Raw genomic sequence first — 13,243 nt, forward strand, 5'->3', positions numbered from 1 at the left:
AACTTTCACTCTTACACTATGTTTCAAATTTCAATACAATAAAATCATCTGGATTTAGATACATTTTTAAAGAGGAAGTCAACGCAACCCTTAGTTTTTTCAAGAATATGTTCTATGCAAGCCCACTAGTTGAAAAAGGGCATTCTGATAAATATTGCGTTTGTGGAATAAGTGTTAATCCACTCGTTTTTAGCCATCTAGGGGGGCGGCCATTTTGTCTTCTGTCGACTGAAAATTACATCACAACCACTGACAACAACAAATCACGGCTCACATTCAGAAAACAGGTCAGCCAGTTGTGATGTCATTTTCAGTCGACAGAAGACAAAATGGCCGACCCCAGAGATGGCTGAAAACAAGTGCATTTTGCTGCTTAATTTATATTCCACGAATGCAAAATCAACCAGAATGCTGTGTTTCAACTAGTGGGCCTGCTGGGAACATATTATTGAAAAAAATATGTTTGGGTTGGCTTCCGCTTTAAGTACAACCCCAAAAAGTTTCAAACAATTCCAACTCCAGGGTGTACTGAAAGTTGTAATTTGCTCGTACATATCTGTTTGGATATTTTAGTTTTGCCCTCCTAATGGGCTCATCAGAAGCGCACACCGCTCAAAACTCGTGTTTGTTTTTGTTTATTGAACAATAAACTACAGGTCATAAATCTGAAACAAAACAGATAAACATGATTTTATTACGATTGGTATCTTCTAATGAATGACATACGATACTAATAAATCACATTATAAACAATTATCATACAAGTTTGATATTTATAACTAGTGTCAATAGTGTTGAAAATGTATACCATATCGTCTTTATTTATTCCAACAAAAGGTTGAATTTTATTTTAATCACAAAACGTGTTCAAAATAATCATTACCAACTCTGATTAACATTACCCATAATGCGTAGCACCACTGGCTCATGCGCACAACGTGTCCCCGCTGCCACTCACCGGTAACCAAAAAATGCGCTGCCCACACAATCACTTCCACACAGACTTCAACAAAGACACTGCAGTTGATGTAGCAGTTACAATGTCCAATACACCACAGTGCAAAAATAAAATATCAGTTACTCATATTGTCACGATCGATCGCGTGCGCCTCGATGCGTCTCCGTGCTCGAGCGTCCGCAACTTGCAAACTACATAAACTCCCCGTGTAATCTTAATTCGTTTTGAGTGCTGGTGCGGACACATAATAATAGACGCGAATGAAAGGTATATAAATAACAAAAATGGCATGAGAATCTGTGTTAGTAGAGGACCACATGCCAACGGGCTGTGTGCTCCTTATTGACGGTTGAGATGAAATGACAAATGACAGTCAGATGGTATTTGTAACCTTTGTACCGCGCGTGCGTACACAACACCGCGGACATTCACAGACCCGAATAAAAAAGGAGTAACAAATAAATGAAGTGTAAACGTGAGAAACTAAGACATCATTGTTTCACATTTACCTCAATATTATATGTCAATTTATCGGCCAACAGTTTAATAAATCTGTCCATTAATTCAAAAGTCTCAACAATATCTGTATATAATCTTACACGTTACACATTATTTTAGAATGGCTGCTGTCACGTGTTCAGAAATCAGTTTTAGCAGACAGAATCAAGGTCACGCAAGAATATCGCGAGGCACGAGAATGAGAATCTCACGAGAGCGACCAGACGACAGTTTGCAAATGGCGGTAGCAATGAAGTACAACTCCATTAAAAACATATATGGTGGCAAAAATAAAAAGTAAACATGATAAAATAGGGCAGCACGGTGTTCAACTGGTTAGCATGTTGCTCATAGTTCAGAGGTCATGGGTTCGATTCCGACACCGGCCTTCCTGTGTGGGGTTTGCATGCGCTCACCTTGCCTAAGTAGGTTTTCTCCTGGTTTCCTCCCACATTCCAAAAACATGCATGGTAGGTTAATTGATCATTCTAAATTGCCCCTAGGTGTGATTGTGAGTGTCTATGTTTGTTTGTCTCTGTGTGCCCTGCAATTGGCTGGCAACCAGTTCTGGGTGTACCCCGCCTACTGCCCGATGACAGCTGGTACAGGCTCCAGCACACCCGCGACCCTTGTGAGGATAAGCTGTTAGAGGATAATGGATGGATGATAAAATTGACATTGGTCGTACAGATTCGCAATGTACAATGTACATATTTGAAAAGGTGTTTCCACTTGTACAAATTACGCCGAAAGCCTACAACTTCACAGGTATGGTTGGGACCTTGTGTAAAATGTAAATAAAAACAGAATCCAATGATTTTCAAATCATGTTCACCTGTATTTCATTCACAACATAGACAAGATATTTAATGTTCGAACTGATGAACTTTATTGCTTTTCGCAAAAAATTATTAACTTAGAATTTTATGGCTGTCCCTGGGATGGAATGCCCAGCAGCTCTGGTATTTACACCTCCATGTGTTAAACAACTCAGCACAGGGCACTTTTTGTTTGAAGCCACCCACTTTTCAAGATAGCAAAAACATTGTAATGGATAATATTAAACTAACTTAATGAGAATAACATTTAATTCTTTGGTGTCATAGCCCTTACTTGCAATAACTGCATCAAGTCTGCAAACCATTGACTTCACCAGACTGTTGCTTTCTTCATTTGCTTCTTCTTCATAAATGCTTTTCCAGGATTAACTGCAGCCTCTGTCAGTTCTTCTTTGTTTCTGGGGGTTCTCCCTTCAGTCTCCTCTTGAGGAGGTAAAATGCAGGCTCTGTTGAGTTAAAGTCCGATAATTGGCTTGACCAGTCTTAAAATCTTCCACTTTTCCCACCTAATGAAGTCCTTTGTTGTGTTGGCACGGTGTTTTGGGTCATCATCTTGTTGCATGATGAAGCTTCTCTCCATTAGTTTGGATGCATTTTTTTGTGAATTGCCAGACAAAATCATTTTGTAGACTTCAGAATTCATTCTGTTTTGACCATCATGAGTTGCATAAGCAAAAAAGACAAGTGGGCCCGTTCCAGAAGCAGCCATGCAAGACCAAGCCATGACAGCACTTCCACCATGATTCACAGATGAGCTTGTGTCTTTTGGATCAGCAGCAGATCCTTTCTTTCTCCATACTTTGGCCTTTCCCTCACTTTGGTCTCATCTGTCCATAAAACTTAGTTCCTTACATTTGTGGCTCATCTTTATACTTCTTTGCAAAATCCAATGTGGCCTTCTGATTCATTTTGCTGATGAGTGGTTTGCATCTTGTGGTATGGCATGAATATTATATAATTTAACACATATTGATAATGTAACTCATGATGGTCGCAGCAGAATGGATTTTGAAATCTACAAAACCATTTTGGCTGACAATTTACAGAATAACGCATTCAAACTAATCAGCAGAAGCTTCATCATGTAACAAGATAAAGACCCAAAAGACACACAATGAAGAATGCAACAGTCAGGTAAAGTCAATGCGTCGCAAGCTTGATGCAGTTACATGAAATGCTATTCACTGTAAGTTAATTGAATGCACGTTCCAATATTTTTACCTGGGTGGCTTCAATCAAAAGGTGCTCTGTCCTGAGTTGTTTAACACATCTAGATGTAAATTCCAATAAAAATAAATAAATAAATAAATGAACAAATAAAGTAAAAGCTGGCATTCTGAAATGTTGTGTGGTCTTTTGATTGGTAACCCAAATGTCTTCAGTACACAACAAAAACATGGGAATTGACCTTGCTGTTCCAATACTTTTGGAGGCAACTGTATGTTGCGGTTGTTGTTGAAGTGCACAACAAGTTGAGTTGCGCTATTTAATACATTGCAATATGAGTTGACATATAGAATACATTTCAATATTGTATTTTCCGCCCTGCAAGAAGTACTTCTGTCAATTCAATACCCTTTCCATAACAAGCAGTTTTTGAAATAAATGTCATGGAACGCTGCACATTCCTTTGTCGTCTACAGATAATGTCAATATGTGGCAAGCGCTCATATTCTCTGTGACCGTCTTGTATTTTGAGGCTAGTTGCATTCAAATAGGCTGTCCTAACCTGTAAAGAAATGAAATGAAGATGTCTCATTTTATATCATCTCATTTGTGTGCAGAGAAATGGTTGACATGCACATTTGAATAGAAATTGAAAAGTTTGATGCTTTCACTTTATTTAATTTAGTTCAACGGCTGCCAGGAAGCGATACCACCTAGCTGCACATTGATTAGTGCACCAACTCAACCTGGCAAAATGGGATTTCTGACTGTTACATTTCAGAGAGAAATATTTGCATTGGATTAAGATTCATACACATGCTTGTCAGATAAGGTCTTGGCTGGCCATGCAGGGGTGACACGACGGGGTAAGCGTTATCTCCTAACGGACATCTGCTCAGCCTGTTTACAAAGCCCGCTTCCAGGATCGGGAGGTTAATCTAATCATCAAACTGCACAGGATGGTTGAACTTCCTGTTCAATTGCTTTGGTAATGAGCAGAAAGATCTGTGGACTTCCTGGAAGACTGTCCCCTACGTTAGCAGGGGAGAGAGTTTTTGTTTTAAATCAGCTTTTTTTTCCCTGACTGAAATGGAATATCTCATTTTAGAAACACTGTTCAAATTGTGTCTCGATGCATGCATCTTAACTTTCTCATTATGTAAAAGGCGATTTGTTTGACATCAGGCATTTATAGGCATATCGAAGACATGATAGTAATTAAACCGTTTGTGAGTGGTCTACCCAAATGGAGAGTGAAAACCACAGCCGCTAAAAATGCTAGTAAAATAATTAATAAACAGTGCACTTCTAGTGATCATTAAAAACTTTATTCACATCAATACAAATAATATACAAAGTGGATGATTAAAACTAAAACTTGCTTTGCAGTCTGTGTCAAAAGTGATAAAGGCCATGCAGGGTCGCTCTGTCCTTCTTTTGGCATACAAAAGCGTGTCCAAGTAGAAAATAAACCTGTAAAACAAGTGTTGTTCATGAAATCTAAAAGTAGCAATTAATCTCCAACCTTACAATTTGCCACTGTAACCACTTTTAATGTATTCAAAACCAGTGTGATTTGAGGTATTAATTGCATTCCTACAAATCATGTGCTTGCTTGCCTGATTGGCCGCTGCTGAGGCCACTTCAAGAGTCACTGACGAGGTCGCTCTGACCTTGAATGTGATCTGTAGAGGTTCCCCAACCTCTCTTTGTAAAAAGTTGGTTTCTATAATTGGACGGAAGTTACTTTGCTAAACCAAGTCAATTATGTTCTTTTTAACAGCAATTATTTATTTTAGTTCGTATTAGTTTGCATCAAATTGAATTCAAAAAGAGTGAAGTGTAAATATGTCTAAATGTAGCCCAAATGTCAAATATTGGAAAACCTATCCAGAGAAAAAAAATCTATACCTGGTGGGTAAAAAGAGAATTGACATTCTGGCAGAAATGACAAAAGTGAAACGCTTTCAGTGGAAATGTAAACCCGATATACTGTATATCATTGTCTCTCTGAGTGTAACTGGACAATATCCTACGGCAGTCTTGATCTCTTCAAGGTATGCAAAAATTGCATTAAACTTTGTATTTTCTTGACGTAGATTGAGAAGTAAGTAAGCCGCCAACATTCACTTCTTTTGCCGAAGCATACATTACAGGTCATGAGTGGCCACTGGATATTTAGTGTCATCTGTCAAAAGTTGAAGGTATTAAAGAGTTAAAGCAAACAAAGCAGTTTGTATTATTTACGATAATGGAATTGTAATAGCTAAATTCAAAGTGTTAAATTCAATTGATTTAGTCTTACGTGAAGAAGAGCAACATTGACATCACCAGTCAAGGTCTATATCTGAAGAGCTGTCCTCCCGATAGCATTGTTTGGCGCAAGACAATACTAATAATTTCAAAGAGAAGTTCATAATATTCAGGAATAGATTTTCCCAACCCAGAGAAATTATATTTTAAAATTACAGCTCATGAATGAATTGATTGTTCATTTTTTCCAATCGTTCTTCGGGAAAATGTATTCAAATTAACATCCCTAGTATTTACCTATGAAGTACTCAGCAGAAGTGTAAAAGAACCATATTTGTGTTTTGTAGTTAGCAGGCTATTTCCTGGTTCACAGAGAATGAAAATAAATATTGCAAATAAAAGCATGAAAATTACTCTATCAACAACAATGTGCAGAACCATGCTAAAATATACATTTTTTTCTTATTTTTTGTATTTTTTTCCAATCCTTTTATCTTACTCGTGCTATTTACTTTTTCAAAACGGAAAAAGGAAGAAAGGAAGTGGAACTACTACAGTTATACATTAGCTTTACACAGTAGTGTGGAAACCAGCTAAATGGAAAAACAAAACAAGCAAACTCTGGCCGATGTAATTTATTCCACGATTCCTCTTTTGCAGGGCTTCACTTGATGCATATCCTTTCCCCCTGCTCTTGTTTTACCCACCAGTGAGTTTGCAAGCGTTTGAAATCTCATCCTCTCATATCATTATGAAACAAACGCTTTTTAGCTATCAATCTTCTTGTCAGGCTGGTAATTACAATTTAGTGGTCCGAAAGTAACGTCAAAGAGTCTCGCCATCAAGTGTAACCACAGCTGATCAATACACATCCCTCTTTTCATTAATGCTGGTAGTATTTAGTATCTCAAATCCTGCTCTGGTAATGGAGCTGAGCGACACACTGTAATCTGGACGTTAATGATCAATAGTGGGCTTGTTTTAGATCGTTGTTGAGCATCCACTGGAGCATCTTAATAATGAATGCTTTGTTCACAAAGAAAACATGTTAAACTCTCCTGGCTGGACTCACACGTGTTGATAAGATAATACAGGGGGTGTATAAGGCGTTTTGTATCACATTATCCCTAATGGAAGTGCCCTGAGATAGTGTCCTTGGAAAGGTTACCGTCGAGTGTTGTAACATGGCCAGGCTGCAGGCCAGTAAAAGGAAGATCAATCTTTAGGAGGGCAATAGTGAAGAGCGTCCACGGCAAAAGTCGCAGAGGTGTGATGATAATGCGGGGCCTTTCTGTTGCTCGTTAAAAAGGCTTATAAAAGACTTAATGGTGTCATGTACAGTATGATCAGCAGCAAAAATGCTTTGTAAGCTGATGAAGTTTTTGGGGGGGAGATGTTTTCAGCTAGGTCTCCTTGCAGCCACCATCATTTTATTTAACAAGTGACAGTTATATCTACGCCTTTGGAATTTGAAGCAATGGAGCATAAGTCATTGCTGTTATCAGCTATGAAGAAGACTAGAAGCCTTAACGCTCCTCTCTGTGCGTTCATGCCATTGCTCTCCTTGCTGCAGTAATAAAAATAGACACACAGTCCCATGCATCAGGCGAAGTTCTGGCCTAACAACTGATGAGTATCTCTCCCCTTGGCGTCTCTTCAACCAGGAAAACTTTCTGGAGGTCATTCAGAACCAGGAGTTTCTTTTGCTACCCACGGCTGAGATACTCAAACTGCTGTCCAGTGATGACATCAACGTGCCTGATGAGGAGACCATCTTCCAGGCTCTGATGATGTGGGTGAGATACGACGTCCAGCATCGACAACAAGACCTCGGAGTGCTTTTGTCTTATATTCGCCTGCCTCTTCTTCCTCCGCAGGTGACACATCATTTTTACTTGCTGCTTTATGAAAATGCATTTTTTTCTGTGGAGGTTTCCTTTTTGTCTGTATGTTTTTTTGCAAGCCCAGCTATGTTATCATTGTATAATACACTCTTGCGGCACTATTTTCGTGACTGGCATCGTCCTTTTTTTTTTCAATCCCGGATATGTTATCATTGTATAACAGACACTTGCGGCACTATTTTTATGACAGTGTCACGACACTGAAAAAAGTGTTGTCTTGAGATGTGTTGAATTTACTCAATTTTATTTCGTCAAATGCACAAAATTAAATCATCTGGATCCAGATAATCTTTTTAAGTAGCTGTATTATAGTTTACTTAAAAAATGTACTTGATTCAGATGATTTTGTTTCATGCAACCACTTGACAAAAGATGATTTTATTTCATGCAATCACTTGACAAAATAAAATTGAGTAAATTCAACAAAGACTTTTTCAGTGTACTTGACTGTCAGGCCACCCAAAGTTCAAAGACATTACATATTATTCGATTACAAAATCAAATACAGTAAATCAAGGCAATACAATACAATAATAATGTATTGTAATGATAGGAAATAACAAGCATTTATGCTAAAATCCAAAACATTTTCATATAAACAATGCTCCATTTTTATACAGCTAATGGATTTCTTTCCCATTGACTTTGGCGATTGCAAATGTGTGGCTTCAGATTTAGTGTATCTATGGTCTTAATTTCTTGAACTGCAGCTTATCGCTGACTTGGAAAACAACAAGATGTTCTCTGACGATCTGGAATGCCAAAAACTGTTGATGGAGGCCATGAAGTACCATCTCCTGCCTGAGCGTCGTCCCATGTTTCAGAGCCCAAGAACCAAACCCAGAAAGTCCACAGTAGGGGCACTTTATGCCGTTGGAGGGATGGATGCTACCAAAGGTAACGTATGACCCATTTACACCAGATATATAAACATAGCAAAGCAATCAATTCACTCCGGGATTTGTGCGTTTTAGGTTCAACCACCATTGAGAAGTATGACCTGCGTACCAACACCTGGGTCCCACTTGGAGTTATGGATGGACGTCGGCTGCAGTTTGGAGTGGCTGTAATAGACAACAAGTTGTATGTGGTTGGGGGAAGAGATGGACTCAAGACCTCCAACATGGTGGAGTGTTATAATCCGGTCAACAAAGTGTGGTCCACAATGCCCCCCATGTCAACACACCGACATGGACTTGGTAAGTGGAATCCGGTCTCCACCCATCCATCCAATTGGAGTTGTTGTCCAACCTTTATTGATCCAAGGCACACATATAACATTAGACAAAAGTGTGAATCAAATCAAATGATCTCTTCTCAATTTACTCTCAAAGGTACTTACTCGGTGTGAAATTCGGGCCTCTTTAGTTCAACGCAAATGTGATATACTTCCTGGAAGCTGTGTCATCTGTTGTGTGAATGTCAACAGGTGGAAATACATCCATCTATCCATTATCTATACTGCCTAATCGTCACAAGGGTCGAGGGGGTGCTGGAGCCGATCCCAGCTGTCTTCGGGCAGCAGACGGGGTACACCCTGAACTGGCTGCTAGCCAATCGCAGGGCATACAGAAGCAAACAAACATACACACTCACAATCACACCTAGGGGCAATTTAGAGTGATCAATTAACCTACCATGCATGTTTTTGGAATGTGGGAGGAAACCGGAGTACAGTGATCCATCACTACTTCGCGCTTCAACCTTCGCGCCCTCAGTTTCGCGCCCTCAGTTTCCGAGAGCATTCATAAAAAATTAAAAATTGAGAAAAAATATTCATCAAGCATCGAACATTTAGAAAATATGGTGCCCGTGCGCAAGCAGAAGGGAGTGAGAGCCACACAAATCAATATCCACCTCTCGCTGGTCAGTATCATCCCCTAATATATCCCTCCCAACTCGGGAATCTCGCATGCTGATTGGCTGAGACATTTCACCCTGCTTGTTAAGTGTTGCTTAGTCTCACCGCGCACCTTCACCTTGAAAATGGCTCCTAAACTTTCTAAATCCTCTAGCAAACCCAAGAAAAAGAGAAAAATGATGACAGTGGAAGAGAAGGTAAAATTATTGGACATGGTTAAAGCAGGCCAAAGTACGCCAGTGCATACTGAATGAATCAACGGTCCGCTACATTAAAAAAAAAAGAAAAAAAAAGGTGAAAATCCGTAAGACTGCCTCAATAACATTTTCCAGGGATGCTAAGCGAGTTATGACACCTTGAAAATGAGCGTAGCAAAAACGGAAAATGGCTTTATCAGTGTGGATTTCTGACTGTTGGGAAAAGAAGGTTAGTTTTGACACCAATATGATTCGGACCAAAACCAAAGCCCTCTATGACAACCTTGCTCCCAAAGGAGAGTCGAGCGAAGACGGCGAAGGTAGTGACGGTGAGGATGAACCTCAGCCTAGCACTAGTGCCTCGAGTGAGCCTACCTTGTGAGGAAAGTATGGTTTTGTTGCCAGCAGAGGCTGGTTTGAGAAGTTCAAGCGAAGGTTTGGCCTTCGCAGTGTTTCCTTGTACGGGGAGGCGTCCTCGGCAGAAGCAGCTCGCCGTTAAGTTGAGGACAAGTTCCCAAAATTAACTCAAGTCCCAGAACAGGTCTTCAACATGGATGAGACTGGCCTCTTCTGGATGAGGATGCCATCCTGGACATTCCTTTACAAGGACGAGGTGAAGAGGCGAGGCTTTAAGGCACACAAAGATCGCCTGACTCTCCTCTTGTGCGGAAATGATGCGGGCTTCATGATAAAGCCCGCGCTAATTTACAAGTCCCTGAATCCTCGGGCTTTGAAAAATAAAAACAAAGCCTTGCTGCCAGTCTACTGGATGTTCAATAGAAAGGCATGGATCACGAAAGCCCTCACACTTGAATGGTTCTTGAACTGCTTTATCCCACAGGTGAAGCTGTACTTCGCTGGGAAGGGGCTGGCTTTTAATGTCCTCCTTCTGATGGACTGTGCGGGAGGACGTGCAACCGACCTCCACTATGACGGGGTCCAGGTGGAGTTCCTGTCCCCCAACACCACTTCCCTCATACAGCCCATGGACCAGCAGGTCATTCGGGCCTTCAAGGCCCTCTACACGAGGTCCACGATGGAGGACCTAATTTCCTCCATTGGTGAAAGAAATGAGGACTTCAGCCTCAAGAGCTATTGGCGGGGTTACACCATTGCGACGTGCCTGGCCAACATTCAAAATGCTCTTAATGAAATGAAGGAACAAACAATAAGTGCAAGCTGGAAGAAATTGTGGCCGGACGTCATCCAAGACTCCTCAGGATTTACGCCTAAGGAAGTTCACAACTCTGCTGTCGATAAGGCTGTGAGGTTGGCTCGGTCGTTAGACACCGAAGGGTTCTCCGACGTGACAGCAGAAGATCACAACACTGACACCACTCGGAGCCCCCTAACAGACGAGGACCTTATGGAGATGACAAGGTTCCAATGGTCACAAAGTAACTCCTTTCCTCTAAGCAAAATTTAAACCATTTTAGGAGTGTGCCAGTTAATCCCACCCGAATTTCCAACCTGTTCAAAGTATGTTATAATCAATTGTATCAAATGCTGCACTGAGCTCCAACAAGACTAGCACCAACACCTTCCCTGCACCAGTGTTCAATTTTAGGTCCTTTCATCCAGCATCCTTTTTTAGAAGGGGCTTGATGGCAGCTACTTTCTGGGTTTCAGGAAACTTGCCTGATTGAAATGAACAGTTGATTATTTGCTGTAATTCAGTTAGAACAGATATCGCAATCATTTAGAAAAAGTCAGATGGTAATGGGTCAAGGCAGCTTGTTGATGGTTTCAGCTACTGAACCAAATCTGTTATAGTTTTTTGATCCACTGTGTCAAATTCTGTCATGGTAATTAAATTATTACTGGGTGATTTTAAGTGCTGCATCATGTTGGAATTTTGCTGGGTTTTTTAATGATTATTATTTGATTTGGGGGATTTGTGAGTTTGTCGAAAACAGCAAAGGAAGGGTACACACTGAACTGGCTGCCTGCAGGGCACGACACAATGTCCATTATTTCCCAAAACAATTTGAAATGCGGACTCGTCAGACCACGGCACACTTTTCCACTTTGCGTCAGTCCATCTCAGACGAACTCAGGCTCAGAGAAGCTGTGGACGTTTCTATGTATTGATATATGGCTTTTGTTTTGCATGGTAGAGTTTTAACTTGCACTTGTAGATGAAGTGACAACCTGTGTTAACCGACAATGCTTTTTTGAAGTGCTCCTGAGACAGCTTGACAATATTCTTTAAAAAAGTGTCACTGAATTGTAATATAGACACCTAAGAGTTAAAGGTCACGGGTGTTCAATGGTGGTTTTCGGCCTTGCCACTTACATACAGAGATTCCTCCACATTCTCATGATTATTCTCGTCCATAGATGATGAAATCCATAAAGTCCTTGCAATTGTACTTTCAGAAATTATGTTCTTAAATTGTTGGGCTATTTGCTCACACACTTGTTTACATAGTGGTGATCCTCATCCCACCCTTGCTTGTAAACAACTGAGCCTTTTTGGGTTGTTCATTTTATACCCAATAATGACACTCACCTGTTTCCAATTAACCTGTTCAATTGGACCAATTATTTTTAATATGTTGCAGCTATCAAACTCAAAATGAGAGTCTATTTGTCCCAAAATAATACAAAAAAATATATTATTTTCATCAGTGTGAACATTAAAGATATTGTCCCTTTGGTGTATTCAGATGAATATCGGTTGAAAATGATTGTCAAATCATTGTCTTTTGTTTTTATTTATGTTTTACACAGTTTCCCAACTTCATTGGAATTAGTGTTTGTATTTGTAATTAATAAATAATAGTTTTCAGACAAATTAGGTGAAACTGGGTAATTTCCCACCACACCTCTTGGGATTGTGGTGATACACTGTGAGGTGTTAATCGACTTAAGTTCATGCCCTTTTCTGGTATTTAATCTTCATGATTGCATCATTCAGTGTTCAGTTTTGGTAGACCAAGACTGAAAAATTCATCTCTAAATACACACTTATTTTTCATATCATGCTTTTGCTCATTCAGCCAGGCAACAAAGTTTTACAGCAATACAGGATATTTTCTGGATGTATGCTCCAAGTGCTAACTGCTGTGAACCTGAAATCACACATATCTTTTGAGATACACCTTTGATATTTTTCATTTCCCCGATCAAAGCATGGTGGGCAGTGCTGTCCCTGCTCTTCCTCAACCCTCCCTATGAGACAAATCTCATATCAGAAGCGTTTTGATTCACAGTTGAAAGAGGTCTGCGTAACAGAACACGGAGATCTTGTCAAAGCTCGGTGGGGCCTCGGGTTTCAGCGAGCTCGAGCGAGAGAACACTTTACACATCACCTGGGTGTTTCTTTGATGTTTGGTTAAGCCCGAATACCTGCCTGCTCTGGCTGTGCCATGCTTATTTTGAGTCAAAACATATCTGCACTGTGTGTTTCGCAGTGTCCCCACAGCTTGCTGTGAGCTTTACGGTTGAAGACCAGAAAAACAGTTTATTTTGATTTCCAAAACCATACTAAAAGAAAGCTTCATTCGTCAGAATTGTTTCTTGGTGACACTGTTGATTAAGTTCAAACCTCTCTTAAGTGCAGT

General features: G+C 40.1%; 1 protein-coding gene across 1 annotated transcript in view; it reads left to right on the forward strand.

The window, feature by feature from the left end:
* klhl4 (kelch-like family member 4) overlaps positions 1-13,243 on the forward strand; it is a 42,543-nt gene that overhangs the window by 19,526 nt on the left and 9,774 nt on the right. Inside the window, exons 5-7 of the mRNA XM_086023702.1 lie at positions 7,380-7,592; positions 8,330-8,516; positions 8,594-8,818. Of these exons, the coding sequence (XP_085879828.1) occupies positions 7,380-7,592; positions 8,330-8,516; positions 8,594-8,818 (625 nt within the window). The remainder of the gene's footprint in view (positions 1-7,379; positions 7,593-8,329; positions 8,517-8,593; positions 8,819-13,243) is intronic.

The sequence above is a fragment of the Filicampus tigris genome, chromosome 2 (genome assembly GCF_054856515.1).
Source record: "Filicampus tigris isolate MCC_2025a chromosome 2, RoL_Ftig_1.0, whole genome shotgun sequence".
In the NCBI taxonomy this organism is placed as follows: Eukaryota; Metazoa; Chordata; class Actinopteri; order Syngnathiformes; family Syngnathidae; genus Filicampus; species Filicampus tigris.